The 26,106-nt window shown below is 47.2% G+C and overlaps 3 protein-coding genes and 1 long non-coding RNA gene across 6 annotated transcripts; 2 read left to right on the forward strand and 2 right to left on the reverse strand.

The window, feature by feature from the left end:
- The first annotated feature begins 259 nt into the window (after positions 1-259).
- trim46b (tripartite motif containing 46b) lies at positions 260-6,991 on the forward strand. Of its 3 annotated transcripts, none has more exons than XM_088365992.1 (12): positions 260-535; positions 2,105-2,366; positions 2,437-2,617; positions 2,692-2,890; positions 2,950-3,096; positions 3,196-3,291; positions 3,405-3,658; positions 3,838-3,959; positions 4,034-4,372; positions 5,328-5,557; positions 5,620-5,687; positions 5,834-6,991. In XM_088365992.1, the coding sequence occupies exons 1-12, from the start codon at positions 476-478 to the stop codon at positions 6,264-6,266; spliced, it is 2,391 nt and encodes a 796-aa protein (XP_088222118.1). In that variant the 5' UTR covers positions 260-475; the 3' UTR covers positions 6,267-6,991. The 3 variants fall into 3 exon arrangements, with proteins under 3 accessions (XP_088222118.1, XP_088222119.1, XP_088222117.1); XM_088365991.1 differs by lacking the exon at positions 260-535 and adding an exon at positions 1,099-1,180; XM_088365993.1 differs by lacking the exons at positions 260-535; positions 5,620-5,687; positions 5,834-6,991 and adding an exon at positions 561-1,180 and having other exon boundaries at positions 4,034-4,577; positions 5,328-5,510.
- LOC148380127 (uncharacterized) lies at positions 1,093-13,811 on the reverse strand. Its single transcript, XR_015855175.1, has 3 exons — positions 13,756-13,811; positions 12,645-12,940; positions 1,093-1,256 (listed from the first exon to the last, which is right to left on the reverse strand). It is a non-coding gene; the product is annotated as an uncharacterized LOC148380127 (long non-coding RNA).
- dpm3 (dolichyl-phosphate mannosyltransferase subunit 3, regulatory) lies at positions 12,354-13,533 on the forward strand. The gene is made up of 2 exons (XM_088366003.1): positions 12,354-12,457; positions 12,664-13,533. Exons 1-2 carry the CDS (start codon positions 12,354-12,356, stop codon positions 12,971-12,973), a joined length of 414 nt encoding a protein of 137 aa, XP_088222129.1. The 3' UTR covers positions 12,974-13,533.
- Positions 13,812-15,937: 2,126 nt separating the features above from the next.
- Positions 15,938-25,338, reverse strand: efna1a (ephrin-A1a). The gene is made up of 5 exons (XM_088365942.1): positions 25,016-25,338; positions 17,684-17,979; positions 17,282-17,347; positions 17,108-17,203; positions 15,938-16,968 (listed from the first exon to the last, which is right to left on the reverse strand). Exons 1-5 carry the CDS (start codon positions 25,111-25,113, stop codon positions 16,841-16,843), a joined length of 684 nt encoding a protein of 227 aa, XP_088222068.1. The 5' UTR covers positions 25,114-25,338; the 3' UTR covers positions 15,938-16,840.
- Positions 25,339-26,106: the final 768 nt, after the last annotated feature.

The following is a 26,106-nucleotide window of genomic DNA, read 5'->3' on the forward strand; positions in this document are numbered from 1 at the left end:
AAATCTTAACAAAACTGCTCTCGTAACATTTTTTTCCTGGGATGTACAATAATCTACCGGCGGTGGAAATTGAGTTTGGCGTCACCTTGTGGTCAATAAACGGAATACCATCAACCAAGAACGTCCACATCAAATAACGATTAACAAGAAAAATGAATAGATTATGAATTATATAATAAATAATAAAATAAATTACAAATTAATTTTAAAAAAATGAAATATTTAAACTGTATCAACCTCTAAAGCGATTGGCTCTTACATTGAGTGGGCGTGGCTTAGTGTGGAAGGTGCTTTACGTCCAGACCGAATTCCCTGCATTATATTTAAGGGCAACTATGTAGTAGATTTGGGAAAATAAAATATATTTTTTGGACCGCAACGTCATCTGGAAGACAAAAGAGTCGCATTTTTTTTGCGCGCGATGGCAGCTGACCGGCAGCTTTATGGGCAGATGCTCTCAACAAGCCGTTGAAACATGGACATGATGGATTTAAAAGCAGCCACGTCGACCATGGACGCACTGGTCCGCATCAGCGTGAGTAAATGTAACATATGATGAATGTATTTTTATGCTATTTTTAGCTGACGCACGCCATTTTGAAGTCTGTTTGCTGAGCAACAGGCCTGCTTTGTCAATTTCAATTGGCTTCGAAATTATATATACATATTTATAATAAAGGGTATTGGATTAGAAAAGCAACAGTCGATTGCAACACGTACGCACAAAATCTACTGAAAGATTATAGTTATGATTTTTTTCTCATTGATCAAAATACTCATTTTCCCTCTGACTATGTTGCAAACATCCCCCCCACAGATGTAAGATAAATACATTTTAAAAGCAAAATGGCTGCAGCCAGTGCAAATCGAGACTGTACTGTCTCCAAGGGATGCTCGTTGCCATGGAGACAGCAGAGCTGGATGCTGCGTCAACTGCATGGTTAAAGGGCGCTTTTAAATCAATCCCACAACAATTATCCATTACACATACCAGCCACCAGGTGTTTTATGCAATTATTTTCATAATTATATCCATAAAAATAGGGATATGCTCGCCCCTCCCCCTCCCTTTTCAATCCTCCTAGCTCCCTTCTCCCCCCCTCCCCTCGGTGAAGCCGATGCGCCGAACGTGCGTACTTGCCTGTCAACTGTCATGGCGCCAAGGTTCCTGCCGGTGAAGGTAAGGACTCGCTAAAGCATCAGTAGCAGTAACAGCTTATTGTTACGACGCTACACATGGAATTTTTGATGGAATTCTAGAAGGAGAGGGAGAAAAAAAAAAGAGAGCAAATATGAGGGATGACATTGAAGACAGAAGTAAATGGAGAAAATATCTTATGATGATGCCGGTTGGTTTGCTTACTAGTAGTGGCTTGTTCTTCATATGTGTCTATATATTAAACAACCAGATGCGAGAGTTTTATCGGTAGAAATGTGCCGACTGTGCAGAGTGCAGTCCCGCATGTCAGATCGTGATTTAAACTCATGATGTCACCCACTGACATCCTCATGGTGAGGTTTAGTGTGAGGTGAGGCCTTCTCTGACCGTCCCGTTTGCCCTTTTCCATCCTTTACGTGTCCTTCAACATATTGCACACAGTAGAAACCCATATTTGGCTAAGGCTCATACTTTCTATAATTATAGATATATTAGAAAAATCACCAAGCAAGGATGATTAAAAAAAAAAGTAATTCATGCTAATTTTACCTTCTGCCATCTAGTGGCAGTACATGGTAATGCTGTGGCTGACACTACACATTGATGACAGTTGAACAAATATACGGTATTTGAATTATAGATGATAATTCCAGGACCAGTCAAGTGAAATAAAAATGCCCTTAGACGACCTTAAAATAGAAACAAAATTGGCGAGTAAGCATCTATATATAGATGACAGTGTACATTAAGCTTGATGCTCCAAATGGAAGGCTTGGCTTTATTATCAATAATTCATATCTGCCCTCTATGCATTTTTAATACGGAAGATGCCCCACATTGCTATGGCCCTTTTTACCTTTCCATATTTTACACGCAACAAAAAGTCAAATAAAAACACCCCTCCCTCACTCTAATCAACAATTTCAATCCATTTGTCTCCTCCAGTCCAACATGAAGAGCCTGGAACAGGAGCTGCACTGCCCCGTGTGCAAGGAGATCGTCAAGCAGCCCGTGGTGCTGCCTTGTCTCCACAGCGTGTGCCTCATGTGCGCCTGCGAGGTCCTAGTGGCCAGCGGGTACCCGCCTCCGGACCTGCCCGCCGAACCCAACTCGCCAGCCTCCACGCCCAACATGCGCTCCCCGCGACAGCTGCGCAGGCCCACGCCCAAAGCCGAACAGCGGCCCATCGACCGGGTGCTCCGGGCAGGTGAGGACGGAGAACTAACCTGAGTTGAAAAACATTTTGGGGAAAATACTGCATTTCTGTGTTTTTTGAGGTCCCCACCCGCTGTCGCCGTCCATGCCCCGCTCGCCGGGGTACCCGGGACGGCGGCGCAAGGAGGGCCCTCCCGTGTCCATGATGTTCCCCTGCGTGCCCTGCGGCCGCGACGTGGAGCTCGGCGAAAAAGGTCTCACCGACTGCTTACGGAACCTCACCTTGGAGCGCATCGTGGAAAGGTTGGTCCACAAACTTTCTACATGTCGCAGATTATTTCAACGAGCGATCTCTGTCGCCCCCTCCTGGCCGGCAGGTACCGGCACACGGTGAGCCTGGGCAGCGTGGCCATCATGTGCCAGTTCTGCAAGCCTCCGCAGGCCCTGGAGGCCTCCAAGGGCTGCGGCGACTGCAGGGCCAACTTCTGCAACGAGTGCTTCAAACTTTACCACCCGTGGGGGACGCCGCGGGCTCAGCACGAGCACATCCTGCCCACGCTCAACTTTCGACCCAAGGCAAGCTACCCCGCGCATTTGTCTCATACTCGCTTTACTGAACACATCTCCTCTGGCAGGTTCTGACTTGCACGGAGCACGACCAGGAGAAACTGCAGTTCTACTGCAGGTCCTGTCAGCGGCTGCTTTGTCCTCTCTGCAAACTGCGTCGCTTGCACACGGGACACAAGATCCTGCCTGTGGCCCAAGCTTACCAAGCCCTCAAGGTATACGGCAACCATCGCCACCATCAAAAACATGCAGCCAAAACATTTTGACCCAATTGTCTCATTTCTATACTGTTTTTTCCCCCCGGGGGAGAATAGGAGAAGATTACAAAGGAGATGAACTACATTCTGTCCAACCAGGACACAGTGCTGGCTCAGATTACACAGCTGGAGAGCGCCATCACCCAGACTGAGGTGATTATCAAAGCACATCATTTTATATCAATGTCTATCGCGAGTAGACACAACAAAAAGTCTCCAGTCGGCCATTTTGTTTTGGCCATTACAACATTTGATAAATCACGCAGGTGAACAGCGTGTCGGCTCGCGAGCAGCTGGCGCAGAGTATCAGGGACCTGACGGCGGCGCTGGCCGAGCGCCACGCCTCGCTCACCCAGGCGCTGGAGGCGGCCCGGCATAAGCGCGGCGAGGCGCTGGCTGCTCAAGTGTCGGAGCGGCGGAGCTTGATGGAGCACGCCGGCCTGGTGGCGTTCACCCAGGAGTTGCTGAAGGAGACAGACCAGCCCTGTTTTGTGCAGGCCGCTCGCCAGACGCATAACAGGTGCGCCATTCAAGTGACTTGGAAGGGAAACAAAGCCCCCATTGTTCTCCCGGGTACTGTTCCTACTTTTGGTTTTGATTTGGGTTTTGGACTCAAAGATTTTGGCCACAAGATTGTGTCTGATTGCTTCTAAATTGGAAGCAGGTAGTTTATGACACAGATGGGTTTTTCGCTTCCAGGTTCAGCAAGGCGATTGAGAACCTTCAGCATTTTGCTCTGGCAGCTGATCCGTCCTTTCGACATTTCCAGCTAGATGTCTCCAAAGAACTCAAACTGCTCACGGAGCTGAATTTTATCCGAGGTGGGAAGAAGACAATTGAAATGAATATTTGGGTTTTAGCAACTTAGATTTTTTAACCTTTTTGGTCGCCGTAGCTCCTTTGGCCCCAGTCCTCGACACCCAGCACTCCCTGGCCTACGATCAACTCTACCTGAGTTGGCGCCTGCCCCCGGACTCAGCCCCCGCCTGGCACTACTCCGTGGAGTATCGGCGCCGGGGGGTGGTGCCGGGTAGCGCGTCCCGGGGCGGCAATCGGGGCGGGTTGGCCGCCGCCCGCTGGGGGTGGCAGCGACTAGACGAGGTGAGCGCGACGAGCGCTGTCATCGACAGGCTGGAGATGGACAGCGTTTACGTGCTTCGGGTGAGGGGCTGCAACAAGGCGGGCTACGGCGAGTACAGCGAGGAGGTGTACTTGCACACCCCTCCGGCGCCAGGTGAGGGCGCCCCATTTGTCCGAAGCCATAATTTACTAAATTGTAATTCATACTCTCTCTCTTTTCTGCTTATGACCATTTTCTTTCTCCGTGCACTCCATCCTGTACTTCCTCATCCTTCACGTGTTATTTCCATTTCTCAGCTTGTCATCCTCTTCAGCGCTCCCCTCATGCCGCCAATCCATCTACACGCCACCTGCGGAACGTAAGAATTCATACCTCGGGACCCCACCCCCCACCCCACCCTGCTGCTTCATACCACAATCCCCTCTTTGCTATCTCTTTGTGGTCATTCCACGCATCCGCCACTTTTGCACCCTAACGAGAAGCGTCGCCACGGTGATGAGGTTTGCAGATTGTTAAGACTCGGGGCTTAACAATCAGATTGGATTGCGATCCGGGGCTTTTCTACAAATCAGGGGTCCGCTTGAGTGTCTCCCTGCAGGCTGTTGTTTTCCCCCCCTTCCTGCTACTGCATACGATCCCTCTGTCAATTCGACTTCCTCCTGACAAAAAACAAAATATTGTACTTCTGCCATGTGATGCCATCAGTCTTCTTCTCCCCCGAGTGGTCAATGTAAAGATTGACATCCTTCCAGCATATCTGAAGTTGTACCTTGAAGTTCGAGTCTCGGATACTTGGGGCGATTGGGCAAAGCTATGGCATTTCCCAAAATGGTCGACTTCCTGTTGTATTTTGGGCGTGGGTCCTTTTTGGTGTGCCAATTTTATGAAGATCAGTAAAATTGGCGAGTTGAGTGTGATTTTTTCTTACCTATCAAACAGGAAGTAGAAACCTACCAAAATAAACTTGAAAGTCAAGGTACCACTGAGCTAATAGCCCTAACCTCAAGCCTAATTCAGTACCATTCCCAATTTTTCCTGTTGTCCCTTTAACTGGACCCCCCACCGGGCACCCCCAGGTCCTGACTTCCTGTCCTCATCCCCCTTGCAGTTCTAAACTTCTACCTGGACTCTCGCTGGGGTCTCCACGCTGACCGGCTGGTGGTCAGCAAGGAGCAAAGAGCGGCCCGCAGCGTGCCCGGCCTCTCCCTGCTGCAGGCCGCCGACCACGCGCTCACTTCCTGTCACCTGACGTCGGACCTCTTGGTGGGCGACGTGGCCATCACGCAGGGGAGACACTACTGGGCGTGCTCGGTGGAGCCCGGCTCTTATCTCGTTAAGGTAACATTAGCGGATTAGCGGCATTTTTTTGGTCAACAAATGAGACCCCTTTTCTTTGTCAGGTTGGTGTTGGTCTGGAATCCAAATTGCAGGAGTGGTTTCATCTACCAGAAGACATGGCCAGTCCTCGGTGAGTAAGCTGCCCGGCAAATACCAAAAATGGAATCGATAGATAAAGTGATATTTTTAGAGTTGCGTAAAGAACAATTAAAAATAGTTAATTGGTATAACTTGCTTATCTTATTCATGGCTAAGCGCGATCGACTCCCGACGCAGGTACGACCCGGATAGCGGTCACGACAGTGGGGCGGAGGACGGCATGGACTCGGCCCCCCCCTTCTGCTTCCTCACCATGGGCATGGGGAAGCTCTACCTTCCCCAGCACAGCTACCACCACAACGCTCACCGCTCGGACCCCAACGGCAACGGGCCGTCCCCCCCGGCGGGCCTCACCTACCCGCTGCCCCCTCGGCTGGGCGTGTCCCTCGACTTTGAGAAGGGCCGCGTGGCCTTCTACGATGCCCACTCCCTGCGCCCCCTGTGGGAGGGTCACGTGGACTGCTCGGGCCCGGTGTGCCCGGCTTTCTGCTTCATCGGAGGGGGGGCCCTGCAGCTCCAGGAGCTGGTGGCCAACCGGGGGGCCGACCAGACCCCCGTGAGGAGGGTGACCATCCAACCCCGAGCGGGCTCTAATTTAAATAACCACTGAGTACAATTTAGAATGTCAAGTTTTTTTGCCTTTAGAGCGTTTCTACGGCAACAAATATGCAATGTAATTAAGTTTCTTACGTTTTTATTTGCAAGAATCATCGCTTTTGTCTTTTTTTGCTATACCTGACGCCGGTTGTATTTATATAGAGAGCTTAACAAATATATTGATTCATCATCAAGAGCCCATGCCTAAAATGACACAGCCAGTCTGCCATTTTGGTTGAAAACGGCCATTTTAGGCTCATTTTGAGCAGTTCAAAAACGGGTCGAATCGATGCATTAGTCACTGAACATTTGATTAATTTACAGTATAAAGCTAATGTTGCAGAGCCATACTGACCATTTCATGCTTTTCCGTGTCAAATTTGCGCGCTTTACATAAGTAAATTTAGATTTATGGTGTCTCTAACAACACTCGGATGGCGAGTTACTGTTTTAATGTGGTCAATTAGCGGTAGGGAGGAACAACGAGATGCTAGACTGTAATTAGAAGCTGTGATTGCACCGCTGGCACACATCTAATCACTAATTTCGACGCTTGTTTGTACTTTCTGTCATTTAAAACATGTTAAGCCACATGTGTGTATTTACAGCCCTTTGCACATGGCGCGCGGCGGATAAACATGTCCATCAGTGATTTTTTTTTAAATTCTCGCTTGATTGTAATGCTAGCAAGCGTCCTTTAAACACAAAGTAAACACAGAATAAAAAAAAAAGATTGTCTTGTCATTATTTTTTACTGAATGATACATAACAGCAACTCAGCCTCCCTAAAATAATGAAATCATGTTTGAGGGCGCCGCTAGAGGGCAGCAAAGCTACAGCGTGTTTCTTAACACGGTTTTCATCCTCACTGCAGCTAATCTCAAATTCTAACAGATGGAACCAATTTGTTGAGCAAACAACGCTTTAATAAATTGTTACAGATTTGGCAATGTGCAGCACAAAAAATGGGAAATTGGAATGCTTGGACAGATCGCCCACGTCTATACATATTTAATACAGAATATTTCTAATTGCTTGTTTTGAGATAGTGAGCGGAATCTATGCAGACAATTTGGTTAATAATTATATTTGATAAGGGCTTTATAAATAAATGCATTCTAATTACTAAAAGCAGAGTAGGGACAAAACCTAACAAAAAATACAAGTTTGAAACGTAGGACTATGGGCGGGCTGGGCGCCATCTGTTGGCATACCATTTTTGAAAACAATCTTTTTACAAAACCGTTGTCCACGTTCCAAATAATAAAAATAATAACACTTGTGGAATCTCACTCATTTGTTCGTGCCAAGTCAAGCATGCGCCGCGCAGGCTGAGAACCATCTGCTTTTGATGGAGGTATTACATGTGTAGGTGTTTAGCATTCCTTATGTAAATGTAAATCCCTGGTGAGGGTTTACTGGATATGAGCTTCAATATAGATTTTTTCTTTTTTTTTTTAAACATATGTGTTTAATTAGGGGAAACTCAAAAGGGTGGATTGGGGATAAAAGCTTTGACATAAGGTTTGAAGTTTTTCAGTACATAAAAAATCCAATTGCTTAAAAAGTATGAAACAATTTGCGTGATTTTAGGGCCATGAGAAACAATCCATTTAATTTCAATGGAGAATTGATTTACCCCTCCCCACTATTAGTCCAATAACTGTATTTTAGCGCCCTCAGGTGGCCATTGTACGCACGTCATGAGAAGCTACACAATGTATATTGAAATGACTGAATATTGATTTCTGTATTATTTATGGCACTATGGTAAATTTTTATAATGCACAATTCCATTAAGTGCTATCACATTCTTAAAAAACATTTTTCTGTGTGTAAGTGGAAACAGATTAACGTCAACTCCATACCAAACAAAATATCAAAAAATAGAGTTAGCCCACTCCAGTTCTCAGTGGCTCAAATTTCCTTAGCAGCCTCAAACCCAAGCGCTCCCACAAAGTTGAAAGCGCACAACTGTCCAAAAAAGCTCTTCAACTACAAAAACCCATGAAGATTTACAGGCGAATTAAGGGATGTGGTCCAAAGACCGGCTGACGAATGGCTGACTTCAACTTTTCATCTCCGTAAATCACAGCCGAGACGCACGAGAAGCGTCCTGTTGAGAAGCGACGCAACAGAACCGAGCCTCCTTTCTTTCCGGCAAATCTGCAACAGATTGCGTTTGGTCTGACTGGAGGTATGCAGCCACAACAGCGCAAGAGGGGGTCCGAGTAATCCCCCCCCCCTCCACCTAAGCATCTCTAAAACCTCGCCGGAATTACGCACACGTAATCTCCGTTATCATTTGTTGGACTTCAGAGGCAGCAGGGGTGGGTCTAAGGGGGGGGCGAGTAGGGCGTGGGTCACCATGCCTTAGCTCAAAGCTGTCCAGTGAGCAACGGCGTGCGAAGGTCTGCCATCTGGAGAACACATACGCCCGGAATTCACCAGCCTGAGCGTCTCTAACGACGTGGCGCCAAAGCACGTGTTGATTTATTTGCGCAACCTGTTACTCGGTGGGAGTTTCCCACAGTATAACCCCGTTTTATAACATTTTTTGGAATATTCCTTACAATTTTTTTACAGACATTTTTTGTACAGCACTTACTCGGCAAACTTCTCGTTGTATATACCGACGGCGTCTCTGCGTCGATGTAAACAGCAGAGCCGGTTTTAAAAAACATGACCCCAAAATTTATGCAAATCACCCATCTCAAATTGTGTCTGCCTCCAACTTGTCTGGCGTGAACTTTTCTCGCGGAGGATGCCGATGAATTATTCACCGTCTCGCTCGTTGAAATCAAATTGGACAGGTGATAGTCAAAGCTTCGCATTTAAGCTCATTCGCCGAGGGGATCCGATCGCGCTATTAAATTCAATCACGCCTCCTTGTGACATTATTCTTCCGGACGCTGAAACACTTTGCGGCAGCCGCCAGAGAGGAATTGCATTAATAAAACATCAAGTTCCTGGTTTGATCAAATTGCCGGTGAGAAACGACGTATGGCGGGAAAGCGTCAATCGGGGGAGAATATATGAATAGATTGGAATGATGTAATCGCCTACAGCGGCGTTTGAACAAATTGGCGCTTTTTGTATTTTTTTTGATATGGGCATTTTGTAATATTTACTTTTTGTGAATGACATTCTCTTAGCGCTAGGCTAAGCTAGGTTAACTGAAAAGCGGCCCATTGGGTTTCTTATCGCTACATTTCTGGTGCACGTTAGCGGAACGTGAAAATATTGTTTTAACGCGCGGGAATGTTGACATGCTGGCCTTATCCGCCAAATTCCTTACAGGTAAAAGGCATTGGAAAGTCTTTCTGAGGCTTTAGCAGCGCGGGTGTTACTTTAAAGCTAGGATAACGTGACATCTGGCGTGTTATTGTTTCCATAAGAGCGGAGAAGCTTAATGATGCTCTGCGACTGACGACGTGAGCAGGCGAGGGGGCGACGTATGTGCGTTTTCCATCCATGCGGCGGAGGGAACCCGCTGAGTCGGCCGGTTAAGTGAAAATTCCAGGTGCGTGAAAAGTGAAAGGGGGGGGAAGTCGGATGGGAATGTCAACGGGGGATCCGTAAAGCATGCGCTTCCTGGACGGCTCTGTCCGGGCCAGCTGTGCATACATCACTGCCCCCGTGAGCGCTCCGTTTGCGTAGCAATGGGGAATTCGGGATTCCAGATGCTGATCGCGCAAAAAGGTCAAAGGTCGGCAGGTGCCTGGATGCAGTTGAGGGTGGTCGCGTTTCGGCTAGGGTCAAGTAGAGCTAAGAGACTTGAAGGTGGTGGTGGGAGGGGGGGGGTCACTGTGTCCAGAGGAAGAGCAGACAGAACCAGCCAACGGCAGACTGCTTGCGGAGGTCCCAATCAGCTTTTGAGGGGTTTACCAAATGCCGGGCGCAAAGCCGTAATCCTCCAATCCTTGACCTTTTTGCAATTTGGGCATCAAGTGCGAGGCGGGTGAAACGGCGACTGCTGCCAAGCGCTCCGAGTGATCAACTGGGTCAACCACCGGTGAAATGCCGCCGCTTGAGTATTGACTTCAAGAAGAGATCATCAATTTTAAATTTCCCTTGGCTGCGCTCTCGCTCGTGTTTGCGGCGTCAACACAAGAATCAATGCGGGAGTGGATTCTCTTTTATTGTCCTAAAAACTCACAATGTGTCCATTCTTGCGTTCCCGTTTGCAACGGAAACAACATGGAGGTCACGTCGATCCAGTCTAGACGAGTCGTTGCCGCTCTGACCCGCATCGTCAATACCTCGCACGTCCCGAGGGGAACTTTCTTAACCAATCGGTTCCAGCGTCAATAATGCTAATGCAAAAGGGCACCGAGGACAGATAAGAAGGGACGTGGGAGGACAAAAGCGGGGAGACGAAGTCAAGCTCATCTTTTGTCGGCGGCTTTTTACGCCGACAACAAGCGTCGGATCGCATTGTCGTCGGCGCCGCCGTGTGAGGGGCGGCGTGAAGATAATGCGGAACGGCGTCCCGTAAAGGTCAACAAACAAAGCGAGGGGGGAGGGATAAACTCGGGCCGTGTGATGGGATTCATTAGGACAGCAGAGAGGACGGGATGGGGGGGGGCGCATTCCTACACGGGGCGAAGCTGAAACAGGTGTTTGTGTGTAAGTCTTGAAAGACGGACACGTGCTCGGTCCTGCTCACACTTGACCTCAAGCTGACCTTTGCACCCTCCCCTCGCCCATCAGGAGACTCCATGAAAGTTTTCTCACATGAGCTTGCTGAGTGGACTTTTATCGCTGCGAGACTATTTCGATGCGCTATTTCATGTTGCAAATTCGATTCTATCTGAAATTTTAACGATTGTTATTTAGAGAGTATTTCCCCCCCCTTTTTTTTAATTAAAGTGATTCATTTGCTTCTGAACGGTCTTTTTTCGATCGAGATTATAGGCAGAGCTGCCGCGAAGTCCTATTGTGATTCATTCCATAGTCCGAAACTCGAATAAGAAGAGCATATTTTCGTTCTGCCAAGTTAAACACTCTTCAGGCACTGAACATTCCAAAAATTTCACGGGGGGTGCTACCAAGCAGTATGTTTTTTTCTTCGTTTTTTTTGGAGGGGTCACGCTCCTAAATAAAGGATGAACGCTACATATCATTTAACTTTGGAGGCCTATTTTTCTTTCCCCATATCCTCTATTTTTGTCCCGCGTCGACCGTAAAAAAGTCTCTTCGCGCTGTCCCGGCCCCTCGGGTGGGGTCGAAGGTGTCGCTCGGGTGATTGAGATAAAGTCTGCATGAGCAACATCTGGATTTAATGCACTATTAAAAGTTCACTGCTTGTTCAAGCTGCACCTGCAACTCCCTTCGAGTTCACCCCATCGCCCCTCGATTTCACCCCTTCTCTCTGTAGTCCTCTCCTCTTTCTCACCTCGGAGCTTCCCTCCCCACACATGCTCCTCCATTTTCCCCCCCGATGTCGTTACGTGCAGCGTCTCCGTAACGGCCGCAGGCTGCGTTACGCGAGCCAAAGCTCTCGTGTCTTTTGCTTTCAGCCGCAACACTGGAGCGGGAAAACGAGCTGGCAGCGAGCAGGGAGGAGAAGCCATTCTGCCCAATGTGGAACATGCACTCACGCACACTTCACAATGCTGCTCAGAACAGGCAGCATATATGATGCATGCATGCATGCATGACTGGGATAGTGTGAGGAAAGATTCGAACACCTGGAGTGAAATTATTTAGTGTTCTATAGATAAAATGCTAAGCAGATGGTGGGAAAACATGGGAATATTTTATGTGGAAAAATATGGAATGGTGAAAGCGGCTAGCCGACTTCCTGTACCTCTTAACTGTGTACTTAAATAACAATTCACATGAAATATACTGCACATAAAAGTAGAATAAAAATTGCATCCAAACTATTTAATGCAAACACGCTTGAAAGTTAAATGAAACTGAACTGCGTGCGCTAAATAAATGTACTGTACTGGAATTTAAAAAAATAAAAAGTTGAAGCCACCCACTTTAATCATACAAATATAATTTCCTTACAGGTACGTTGACTTGTTTATAATTTTATTGGACAGATAATAAATCAATTTGTGTTATGGCTTCAAATAAATCGCTACTGATGCTAGTTTCGCAAGCGAGGCTGCTCAACTACATTACCCAGAACACACCGCGGCACGTCGACGTCATTTACATGCGCTTAGTGGAGTTGGCCAAAAGCAGCAGGTACGAAATGATGGCTATAATATAAAAACATAGATAATTAAGAACAATTTAAACACAAAACTTATGCTCCGGTTTTATGCAGTCCTAACTCGTTGGGTGAAATTAGGGTTAGTCACCGTTTAGGAGTTTAAACCTCTAGTTTCGTCGCTATGCTAAAGCTAAGCTAACCGTACATTCGGATTCTTACCGGCAGTTTTCTTTCTCAGGTCGCTTCTGTGTTCAGGTGTCATCATGACCAAACTTATGGAGTGGCTGTTCGGAGTCTCGGTGGTGCTGTCTGCCTGGGTGCTCGTCACGTTCGACCCGCTGAACCTGAGCGTCCCTCACACGTACCGGGAGATGGCCTGGCCGATGCCGCTTTACCTGCTGGTTTCGTTCGGCTGCTACTCTCTGGCCACGGTTGGCTACCGGGTGGCGACCTTTAACGACTGCCAGGAGGCTGCCCAGGAGCTCCAGGCCCAAATCAAGGAGGCAAAGGAGGACCTGCGGAAGAAAGGCTTGAAGATGTACAATTAATGGACAACGATATTTGTATTGGGAATCTCGCCAACAACAACAAAAAAAACAATGTGGCTAAAAGGTGGACATCTTGAGACTGCCCGCCCAATTATCAACAAATGTAAAAATAAATGTACACTACATTTTGTGATGACCAGATATTTATATTTGTAATATATCTAATATCTACAACACATTTCTATTTTAACAATAAAGTTACATACATGGTAGTGGGTGCGTCCAAGTCCAGTCCTCGAATGCCTTGTCCATCACACCTGAATCAAATCAAATATGGAATGTACCAAAAAGAGGTTGCAAAGGGGAACCCTTGCATGATAGCATTTAGCTAAGGCACACACTGAGGGGTGTAAAACTTACTTTTCCTCATTATTGTCTTTTAGTTTCTACATTCCTTATACTTTCATACAGTTATCATTAGTTATTGCTTATTTCTCTTAATGTAAAAATCAACAGTATGTGCTATTATTGAAGATGTGAGGTCTGGTGATTGTGGTACAGAAATAAATTAATTTAGTTTGTATATTTTTGCAAATAAAGTAAAAGGAAAACTGTGTAAAGTTATTTGGTGGTCTTTAGCCTTATGGTTAAACAATGCAAAATGCCATAGTGGTTAGAAATCACTGCTTGAGCATAATTTCATTCCAGAAGAACGCATTGTAACCACTAAACATTCTTGCTTGACAGTGTTCGACCACACGTGTGTGTGTGTGTGTGTGTCCCGCGGCCCTGGCAAGCTCATTCAATTAAAAGCCTATTTTTCTTCAATTGTTTTTCTTTACCTCAAGTATCTGCGTCAGCACGTCCGCGTTCGTTGTGTACAGGTACATGCCGTCTCCACGTTTCACCCACATTCGTCTGTGGAATGTTAGCAAAAGTTACACAATGGTACAGTTACAAAGGTTACTCCCAAAGTGTAGTTTAGATTACTCATGAGAAGCATTGTGAGTGTTTTAAAAGTGTTACGTTTGAGTTTCTTTCACCCAAAATAATTGCTGATTTACTCCTTTATATGCTGCAGTAACATTTGGGATTCTTTGCAGAGGATAAAGAATACATGCCAATGTGTATTGTATATTGCGTGTTTGTTAAACTTAGCTTTATAACACCACCACAAAGTATGATGCTTCCCATTATGTGTTAACATTGGGCTAGCAGACTTTAGGGCATTTCCTTGTGGTTGTTTTAGATACTCAATGTGGGCGAGTGGACATTTAAAATTATATGGTTCAGTTACCCAGTTTGGTTTAAAAATCCAATGTTTGATTCGCTTTTGTTTTATGTGTTTACAGTGACCTTCACTGTGTCATATTGCGACCATTTTTTGTTTTACAGCCCAAATTTACAGTAAATGACGTGATCTGGTCCTGTGGCCCCTAAACCATAGAGCGCGGTTAACAAAGACGACAAAACGTACATCATCCGGCAGTTTGCCGCCTTCCCACGCAGCCATGGTGGGCATACGGGGGGGGGGGTTAGCGACTATGTAGCCACGAGCTAATCAGATTCTGGCAAGGAGTGCTTCTTTTGTGCGTGGACCCCCTGTTGTGCATAAACAAAGACCTACCGGGGGCCAAAAGCGTCATTAGGGGCTACTGTAAGTTAGAAAATAAAACCAGTTGGCTCTCACACAGAAGCAGCACAACCATGCCCACGCTGTACCCTCACCTTGTAACCCCCCCGCCACCCCCTCCAGGCAGCCAGGTGCCAACAGTCTGCAAGCTGTTGCCCGAGCAGACGGCATGAAAGGCAACCTGTTATTTACCCGGCAAATCTTCCACGCTGGCAATGGCACCAAAGGCCTTCTCCGACCGGCGTTGGCGACTTGTTGCCACATGTGAAATACTTCATGGGCGCTTTTTGTCATCACTACGTGCACAGCTCACTTTGAAGACGTCCATCTGTTTCCTTTTGTCGCCATTTTCCGCCAGCGACACGATAAAGTAGATACGAGCCAAATTCGTTACACGCAAAACAAGCCCGGCTTTGTTAAGTTGCACCGCGTTAATCGAAAGCTGCTCTAATCGCTCCGTTTCAAACCGCATTCAGACAAGCAACAAAGACAGATTTGAATTCTAACAGGAATTAGTCGCCAGATATGTTAAGCCTGCAAGTCTGCTCTCACAAGAATTTACTAGGAAAAAAAAAAAAACACTGTATAGTCAGTTAACAGCATGGGAAAGTGATAAAAAAAAAAGTCTCCGCTCGAAGGGGTTAAGAGGGCAGCTGAGATTTACAAGACCCCCCGCCTCCATTTGAAAACATCGGTGGCACCGACGTTTGCTGCTACAGCTGTTTTTGCTGTCACAGCCGTAAAGACAACGGACGACGTGACGGGACAATGGCGGAGACGAAAGGTCGTTCGGGGTCACATGTCCAAGTCGCAAAAGGCAAAGTTGTCAGGAAAATGTTGTCACCTTTCGGCTTCACGGAGACGCCGCTGTGGCTTTTCGACACTCTGCAGCCACATTAACCCGATTAGCGGGTCTGTCACATTAAGGCCAACGGGCTACGAGAACACTTAAGTAGACCTCCGCCAAGGCTTCAAGACTAAAGCGCACCCAGCTTAGCTTCTTGCACTTTTTTCAATGAAAATTACATTTTAAAAAAGGTCACATTTATAATATTGGTAGGTCCCACAGAAACGATAATAAAAAATCGGAACAAAACAACTAGAAAATAAAAAGTAACATTCCAAAGATAAACTATTTAAAGTAAATTGCATGTACACATAGAAAAACAATAGGTTAAGAATTAGAATAAAATCTAAAAATAACAAATCACACCAAATATCTAAAATATGACAGAAATTACTTACAAAAAATGCACAGGAAAAAAAAAAACTTTCACAATTTTCATAAAAATATCAAAATGTAACTAACTTCTACTTTTATGACTTTAACCTTGTAATTAAATAAATTCATTCTCCAGTTAAATATTAAATAAAAATAGTCGACTTATCTCTTCTGGTTTTCCCAAAATATTTTTTTTTATTCCACATGAAAAATTCACATTAGTCATATCAAATATCAAACAGGTTTCTTTTTTTATATATATAATCTTCTATGTATTTACATATGATACACTTGTTTTACTTACACATGTACAAAAAAGGTGTTTTGGTAAAAGAAGAAGAACAAAAAAAATTAAAAAGGACTTAAACTGTCATCACACTGTCGTGCTTTGTCTTTTCCAATCATCTGAATTGAATGCGGTCGAAGCTTATTGATCAACTTGGAATTTAAGTTTTTTTTTTGGGGGGGGGGGTGATGAGATGAAACTGAACAAACAGAGAAGACCAGCCTCCCTGCGCAATACAAAACCACACAAGTCAGTGTTTGTTTTCGGCACAAATCCATTTTGTCGCACAACTTCCACCTTTCACGCACAACACAACACACACACACACTCGCGGTATATACAGGAAACCTCCCGATGCAATGTCATAAATTATCTTCACAGAATGTACAAACAAGTTTTTCCGATGGCAGTGTGTAAGCGTGTGTCATTGTGTGGTTGCCATGACAACAGTCCGTCAATGCTACATTTCGGGGGGGGGGAAAACACAAACATCGCTCCGATGCCACTGGAAAGCATTACGATAACGCACAAATAGAAGACGATAATGGCGGGCGGTTGGGGGGCACAAGACGGAGGAGGCGACCAATCTTTGGCTCCAAGGGCAGTAGGTTCAGTTTCATATTTCATAGCGTTTGTCCCGATCGCTCGTCCCAACGCGAGTCTTTGTCCTCCCGTCTCGCCCTGTGGCCGGCCACAGGGCTGAGCTCAGGCGGTCGGTGGTTTCGTCCCCGCAGACTGTCCCTTCATTGTGGTCCCACAAAAAAAAAAAGGCCTGTGAGCGTTTTCTCAGTGCAGCAAAAGCAGTAACGAGAACGGGACGAGCAACGACAGGATGGATCGCGACGTCGCCGACGCCGCCGAGCTGGTCCGTACGCTCTTCCGAACCTCCGGGTGGTCAACCACCGGGTCATCAGCTGGAAGACAGAAGATAAGCACCATCGGTTTTTGGGTGTTGATGCTTTATGATCCTTTCTGTTATGAGTGTTTTACCGCCACCTTGTGGCCATTAGTACCCTAATTATTTGGTATTTGTGAGTGGGTGGATCAGCATACCTGCAGGCAATCTGTTGGACGGGTTGTGAACCCCGCCCCCGCCTCCCACGGCGTCCCCAGCCGTGCCTCCTTTGGCCACCCTGGCCTCCTGCGAGCCTGAGATCAGAAGAAAAAAAAAATCAATCATCACGCCATCTGAGAAGACCTCCCTTAAGCAATCTCGTTATTTCTCACCGTCAGCAGCGACGACGTCCACCCTTAACCGCAGGCACTCTTCTCCGTGGTGGTGTAAAGGTTTGGCTGCCGGAACACATACTGGCGTTAGCATCCAAGCTAATGCACTTATCCTCTCCTGGCCTTTTAATCCACCCCCGTGCACAAAAAAGCTTTAGGAGGCCATCTGTGACGAGGTGGAGAGCGCCTCGCCTCACCGTTTATCTAATTACGGCTGTGGTCGAGGCGACAACCCAACTCCGTGCGTGCGGTTACGCTCGGGCGGGCCGAGTATGCCAAGAGAGAGCCGATACCCCACTTTCGGGATTAACGTATCGGCGACGAGGGATTTGGACTGTGCAGATAGCATGCCGCTAAGCTTACAAAAACAGGAAACTTTTTTTTGAAAAAAGGGTCACTCACAGATATAATAGTAGCTTTCCCCTTGTCGGAACTCCTTCCCGAGGGTGAACGGCGTGAAGCGTTGGAACTTCTCGGAGAACTTCTCGGGCCCGTGCGGCGCAAACGGGTGGCCGCACTCCCAGCGCATCTGGTCGTACGATTGCGGCTTGCACGACTCGTAGTCCTCGCGCTCCACCATGTAGAGCACGTAGCGCTCGGCGTCCAGCTGCGGCACTTCGCCCTGCGGGTAATGCGGGCAAACAATGTCCAGGTAGTCGTTGAGCCGAACCTCCACGGCGTAGTCGTCCCACAAGAACCTGGATACAAACAGGGGAGATAATTGAAATAGCGGCAAAACACTCAGGAGCATAAAACATCAACACCACAATCATGCTACTCGTTAGCATGTCAATGGCATTTTCTATGATGTGTTAGCATTATGCTAGAAGATCATATCATTTCTGATGCTAGTCGCTAGCATGTTAATGGCGTTTCCTCTGACGTGTTAGCATTATGCTAGAAGACCATGTCATTTCTGATGCTACTCGTTAGCATGCCAATGGCGTTTCCTATGACGTGTTAGCATTATGCTAGAAGACCATATTGTTTCTGATGCTACTCGTTAGCATGCCAATGGCGTTTCCTATGACGTGTTAGCATTATGCTAGAAGACCATATCGTTTCTGATGCTACTCGTTAGCATGTCAATGGCGTTTCCTATGACGTGTTAGCACTAAGCTCGAAGACCGTATCGTTTGTTAGTTTCTGGGAAGGCCCAAAGATCACACATCTCCCGCCTCATTCAGGAAGGCGAGAAGACGAAGAGTCAGACTGTCTGCCTCTCCTCGACTCCTCCACCCAAATTTACGTCGTCAACTCCATTTCCTGCCTCGAAAGGAGACAAAAGCAGCGGCGTGGACGGCGGTGCGGGTAAGGTAAAACCATTTTTTGGTCAGCCGCCGGGAGGATCTGGCAGCTCCCAGCAGAGACATTATGTGTTTATCACCGTGGATTTGTCACCGAAGGAATTTTGGGGCTTCCTCCTTCGCACTGATGGAGAGACTGTTGCTTTCCTCCCACAGCCCGTCATCTGTCAGTAGCGAGGAAGCGGAGCCTCGCGCTCTTCCCGGTGAGCCTCATCTATCAACGACCTCAAGCAGTAGCCGCCGCTATTAACACACAATGAAGGCCTCACAGACCTCCCCGCTCTTCCCCTGTCGAGCGATGCCTATCGCTTTACCGTCTTCCTACTGTATTGGATCACCAGGAGGTCCGTCTCAGGGTGGATGAGTTGGACAGACTTTAAATATTTACACAACACGGCACAAGGAACAGGAGAGCAATATCGCTTTCTGTTGCTCTTGCAATGAATACGCGTCGGGCGAGCTGTCAGCGCTGCAGAAGGAGAGACATTTAATCACGTCTTTAGATCTTAAAGGGTTTTTGGAGACGTGCGGATTGGGCTAGGGGACTCGAAATGAGGCCCTGGGTGATTGGATGAAGAAGTGAGGCAGAGCGAACCATATGGAATTGGAATCCAGCGCAGTTTGTTCTTAACAAAATGACTATTTGTAGGTCGTTGTCGCCTCTTGTTTATTGTTGTTCTACTTTTCCCGGCGGAATAGGCCGAGCGCCAGTGTGACACGCTCCAGATGCCTGGACGAGCCATCAAAGCGGCTCCTGCGTCTGGTTAGCTTGTGTTTTTTATTTTGTTGCCAGAGGTCTCCCGGGGGCTCCCCCTCGCCGGACCGGCACAGACGCCGTGGCTCCAACCGGCGCTCAGGGGGGGGGGGGTTAGGACTCGCAGTTCCTTCCAGCCGCTTGACTGCGCTCCCTTCACGCCCGATGAGCAGATTAGCCGGCCGGAGACTCGGGCTTGCAGATGATAGGTGTAGCAAACTTAAGACGGGGGCGGCGTAATGATCCTTTTCGCTGGAGGCCCCCGGCCTCGTTGGCACTTATCCGCCGCGCTCTGTTTACTCCATCCGAGCGTTTTGACCGCCGGCGCTTTCAATCCCAGTTGAATCGATAACACCATTGAGCAAACACTCGTCTGCACTCTGCCTGACAAGGTTATCACCCCCCCCCTCCCGTCCCTGCAAATACTCAACACAAACAAACCCCCCCCCCCCCCCCCCCACCATGCGTTCCAACCGACTGCAGTATGGCCTCAATGTGTTACTCCGAAGGGGGGGTGCAATTAAAAGACAAAAAAAGGGTATTAAAGTTGCCCTGGAGGGGGTAATTATGCCCACTTCCCAGCCTCTTTAGGCTGTAGAAAGAAGAGGGGGGGCATAGGCCAGCAGGGGCGGGGCAGGGCAGGTCAAAGGGCTTAAATTTGGGAATGGTGTTTGAAGTTTCTGTCAGTGGGACTTCTGTGAGTGCTACAGTTTATCAATAGCCACTGTTTCATATGTTGACTCCACACCAAAGGGGGGGGGGGGGCAAGTCTATTAATGGCAAATAGGTTTAATTAAGCGGCTGCCTTTTGTTCTCCCCCTAACACCTCGCCATTGAGCCACTCGGCATCATCAGCTTAATGAACTGATCTGGCTAGCGCACTTCAAAAGGGGCGGCTTAGCTTTTTGCCAAAGGCTTTAAGCTAGCAAATGTGTTTGCAAAGCCCCTCGTGCTATGCCTTTGCTGGATAATAAAGCAAAAGTAATGTCAGGCGCTCAAGTGTGTCGCATAAATAGCGAAAATTTATCGTTTTTTTAGCTACGATTGAATTCTGGGGAGATTTTACTTTTTGCAGATTGCCAGGTGAAAGAAATTCCTGCTTTTTTGGAGTGTTCTTCAGGAGAGTTCTAATCTCTTTCTTTAATCTCCGTGGCCAGGATTTGGCTTTCTTCACCACCTCCTTTCATCCGTCCGTTAGCCTCTCATCTCGGTACTCTAGCGCTCGGCGGAATGTCGGACGGATAAGAAAGAAAAAAAAATGGTCAGACAAATGCGGAGTCAGCGGCGGAGGGTTTCAAACAGGCGGGCTCAAATCCCGCCAGGGAGTTGGATCGATTCTTATTTTTTATTAATCTGAAGGCCGGCGTTCGTACAAACGTGATTGTTTTCCTTGCCGGCCTTTTACCCAAGCCACTAAATGTGATTTAAAAGGTGACTGGCCTACAATGCGGATGAGTGAACCCGGAATGTAGGTGGGGGGGTTGGGGACCACCTAATCGTCTCATCCGAGCTTGGATTACTGGCTGGAGCAGAAGCCAGGCTCAGTCCATTGAGTGGCACCAGACCCTGCTTAATGCCTAGAGAGGGGGGGTGGGGGGCTTAGAGTGGACCAGTATGGCCCAAAGTTGGGTATAGCAAATTGACGAAGGGCACTTTTGGTGATGATGAAAGTAAAAGCCGCTCAAGTAAAGCAAAACTATTATTGTTTTTTGAAGTATCAGAGTGGATCCCGAAGGCCGTGTTACTGCTCCTCATCAATCACTGCAAGTCACTCCCACTCACTGCCCCCCTTTCATCATTCCATAAGCACACAGGACCCCACCCTCCCATCCCAGAAGCGTCAACTCCGACCCCCCCCCCCACACACAAGCCAGCCCGACTCAGCTGGTATTCCAAAAATGCAACTTTCTCCTGCTCACTGTTTGCAAAGGCGGACGTACAATGTGACGTGGGTGTAAGTCGGGTGGTCGCCATGGCAACAAATACACTTCCTTTTTGAAGCTAATATTCTGCCGGAACGCTCTTTGTGTGACTTCCTGCGATCAATTTCAATTTACTTTCTCTGATGGCTTGATCAGTTATTCTACCCGCGATTTGAGTCCAAACGGGCCGGCGCAAAGTTTCAGAGAGGCCGGGCGAAATAATTGGCTGATTTCACAAGCTCTGCGGAGGCTTAGATGAATTTGCAAAGGAGTCACACATTGTCCCGGGAGGACATCTGTATCTTATAAAAGAGCTCACGACGGAAAAGGTCAACGCTGACATCACATTGCTCATCAATTTTGCCCAAAAACGATTCGGCACAAGAAAAACTAGCCCATCAAGAGCAACATGTGATTAGACACGATTTCAAAACAGACTTCCATTTTGCCAGCAGGGTTGGAGAAGCTCCATTCTGAAACAATGTCTGAGATTTCCACAAAAAGATCCTATCTGTTCGCGTCGTCTGGCTAATTCGCGATTAGCGCCGCAATCACACGGCTGTTTACAAGGCGAGCTCCTTCTTCTTGCTCCTTGCTGTGTGGGACCAAGCCAGAAGGGGAAGTCTGGTGCCTAGATAAGGAAGAGACAAGAGGATGGGCAGGGGGGCGGGCTCGGAGACACTCTGGATCCCAAATAGAGACGAGGCAGATCTAACAGCGAGGGAAGGTTGATTCCAGATGGCCCTCATGGGCTGACAATAGCGTATCCGTCATACAAAAAAATTGTCGTCTATGAATCATCGCTAATCTGCGGCAGCGCCTGGGAAACACTTGCTCGATTCCTTTATGGACTGGCATTGAGCAAAAAAAACGTGTGAGAACCATTGTTTACGCCGCAGACAGGATACGCGCTTTTCCCGGGAAAAATGTCGCCAACGGAAAGCCCAGGCGGGCACGTAGCAGACTTTGCTACGGCAAAAACGGTAAACAACCTTTGGCCTGATTCGCGAGATCCAGAAAAAACAACGGCGAGCCCATCGGAGACGATTACATCCGTTTGACAAGCTCCGGCCCAGATTGAATTCATCAAACAGATTGCGGAGGCAGATTAAGCCGAGCGGGTAGGACAATGCGGGCCAAAGATGGTGGCGCTCTTAAGAATTTTTAAACACAACTGGGAAGACAAATACAGGTTTTGTCTTTATGGATTTTGGGATCATAAGCCATCTGTGGTTCTACCTTGGCAAGAGTGAAAAGACCACGAAGATTTGCTGAAGGGGTACTCGAGTGTTTTCTTTCGACTGCGGTAGAGGACGGAAGTTGAAAAGGGAGAGCAAAGCCTTCCGGGAGGGGAGGGGGGGTGGGGGTCCTTATGACGGCTCACGGCGGGTGCCAAGAAAACGCTAAGAAAATTCCACACCTCTCATAAGGCTTCCCTCCTTTCCCTTCTCTCACACGGAAAGAATCAACTGAAAAGGGCTTGTAAGGTTTAGATTTAAAAAAAAAAAAAAAAAAGGGGGGGGGGGGGGGTTGGGGGGGGGAGACCCTGAGTGGCGGCCCCGCATTCAAGGACCACCGCCGCGCCAGAATGACTGACATATTGATAGAGGCCCGGGCCACTTCATCACACGGCGACCTCTGACCTCCAATCAGTCGTGCCGGTTAGCGTTAGCTTTCTAGCGCGCACCGTGAAGACCGCTCCCTAATTTGTATGGGAGTCAGGACAAAACAAAGTCCATATTGAGTGCTTAAATGCCAAGTTAATCCCTCACAGAGGGTGAAACATACCTGGAATAACTCCCGATACGGCAAGAACATGATAAGATCAGGCTGGGGAGTGCAGAAATGACTGTACTGGACTACAAAGTTAGATTTAACAAAAAAAAAAAAGAAGCTGAGAACAAGCTGATCATTGCTTCACGCCGAAGGCTCGGAAGGCCGTGTCGCCGTGTTAATGTGTATGAGAACGAGTGAGTCACTCCTTTCTACTTGTACGCACACACATTGGCCGGCTTTCTTCTGGGAAGCAACTCGTGGCCGCTGACTAAATCGTTCCTGGTCCGAGCTTTGCACGCTCATGCCGTGAAAAGGTCAGGAAGTGCGGAAACTATTCAGGATTTCGCCTGAAAACAAAAGTAGTCATTAAGCCGGGCCTCGACCTTGGAAGTCGGCGGCGGCGTCCAAGCGCACAATTTGTGGCCGGCGAGGCAGCTGGGCCTCTTAAATGAACAAGTGTAGTGTGAGTGTCTGTGTAGAGGGAAATTAAATTATATTTGTTAAATCAGGGTATGACAAACAAGTTTATTTCTATCGCTTGCTAGCTAACAGGCTAATCGTAGCTAACCGTATCAGCAATCGTCACAAGATTTATACGTTATGCTCAAATATGGAAAACTATTTTTGTTACGTGATGTCATCATGTTTGTGCGAGTACACGAGATGCCGTGAAATGAGCTTTTATGACGGAGGGGGGTTGCCGAGTTTGTGAAACTAGACGTTTGTTTACTCCCCGTAGCTCTAATTGACCTCCACTCTAATTGACCGAGCAGCCCGGACAGTTTTGGCTCCGACCCCCCCCCCCCCCAAACCAACCAACCCTGTCATCCATCTCCTTTTCACCCCCACACAGAGAGCATGACCCACCAGGCAGGCCTCGAGTTACCCACTCGCTCTCCGTCGCCCGCCATTATTACTCGCCCCGTCACCTGAAATATGACCGCCTCGGCGTTGACCTGACAGCCACGTAACCCCCGCCCCCCCCACTCCTGATATGAAGGATATTGGTGGGACCGCTTGGGGGTGGGGGGGCTGCCAACTGGAGAGGATATTGCAAAAGATATTTCAACATGAGTTGGATTTGTAACACTGAAAATATGAAGCGCCGCAATGACACACCTGCACATCATTATCTCGGGGGAACGGCTGTACTTTATCAAAAAAAATAATAATAGGACTGCATACAAGCAGGAAAAAGTAAAACGCCAGCACTTCTTTTAAACCCAAAACCTAACATGTTAATTACAACGACGTAGAAAAACATTGTAAATCCGGCAGCACTCCATCTCATAAATCTTAACACCAAAATGACACATAATTACCCCCCCCAAAATTCACATGCATTTTAAGTCACGTGCACGCTAAATAACCCACTTTTATCACTCAACTCAAACTAAACTGAGCACAAACAAAAATGATCTAGTAGTGCTCCATTTAATAAATGTAAATCGGTTAGATAATGACAAAGAACTTTCCCATCAACTGCCGCCCTAATAGACACAAATAATCTTTATATGTGCTTAGCGTGTCAACAACGGACACGTCAAGCCATAATTATGCAGAAAGAATAGCAGGTTGCGTGGCGACTGCACAAAAAGCCCCACTTTGACACCAAATAAATCAAATTGAAGCTCTTTTATCGTGCAAACTGCAGCTCGCATGGCACACAGCTTTCTCCTCCCCAAACTTGCTTTTAATACACTGGCGCCTTGCTTATCAGACATTGCGCAAGGGATTAAAAATGTGCCATAATAATAATAATAACAGGTTCAAAGGGGGGAGGGGGGGAGTGAAAGTGGAGGGGGGGTGAGGAGGAGGCTCCCTACAGCTTTTTGCATTATCATAACAACAGCAGCCAAATTGCTCGCATCACAAATTCATTGCATATGCAAGAGGAGAGGGAAAATGGTAATTAAAAAAAGTTGCACAATTTAAACTAACGCGCTTAATTGCAATAGGAGTAAAGTGGACTTACTTTTGGTTTGTGCCGTTCCAGAAGACGCTGTGGCGCTCGGAGGAAACCAAGCGGGTGAACACGCACAGCAGCGAGCAGACAATCCAAAGCAAATCCATGCTGGAAGACACCGAGGCGTGCACACGCACACACGCCCGTCCGGGTAAGATTGTGCAGAATGCAAACTTTTTACTCTCGACGGCGATTAAATCACAAATCGACTTGTCCAGAAAAACAAAACTTGATAAAAAGACTCGCAGAAGCAATAAGGAGAGATTATGACAGCCACACCGATCCGTAGTAAATGAACGCGGGTGTCGGCGTGGCGGCTGATTTTGTTAAACGCCCACAGCTAAAGGCCACGCCCCCTGCCAGTCAACCAACCAATCAGAGACCGGTCCGATAAGCGCTTGTTCCCGCAGGTTCTTGAGGATAAACTTGACATAAAAGATAGCATCGACACACTTCCTCCTCATAATTTATGCAATCAATCACTATTTGTGGTGATAGAGGTGTTACATATATACTGATTGTATTATTTATTTTTGTTCCCTCAAGTGAGCTCAGGAGGAACTGTAATAATGTGCGGAAAATGTGTGCATTCAGGCATTAAGTGGAAGTGCCTCGTCGTCCACTTCCATTGATTTAATGTTGGAAAAAGTACATGGAAAAAGGATATTGGAAAAGTGGCTTCAATGGATTGCAGGTGTCAGATGCATTTTTTTTTTTACAATTTATGCAGGGCACCATCCAACTATCTATTTCCACAGTTTTATGTAACCTGAAAAACTGACAAAGCAGTGCAGCAAATGCAGAAGGACACAAATATATATGCTAATTGCGCACTATTGAATGTCAAGGGGGTCAGCGCAAGTAATGCGTTTGTATTCCGAGGGAAACTCGCTCATCCCTCGCGGGTCCTCGCCGGAGTCCGATTGTTTTCGTTCGGCGAGGTGGGAAGATGAGAGGATGAGTGGGAGCGTAATTGTTATTTGCACCGCAATCAAACGGAATTGTTGCTGAAAACGCTTTCCAGCTCAACGGAGAGATTGCTTGCTGCGTTTAGAATCCAAGAGCCCATCAAATATGGAATACAAATGTAACGCTGGAGC

The sequence above is a fragment of the Syngnathus floridae genome, chromosome 21 (genome assembly GCF_059516105.1).
Source record: "Syngnathus floridae isolate MCC-2025c chromosome 21, RoL_Sflo_1.0, whole genome shotgun sequence".
Lineage (NCBI taxonomy): Eukaryota > Metazoa > Chordata > Actinopteri > Syngnathiformes > Syngnathidae > Syngnathus > Syngnathus floridae.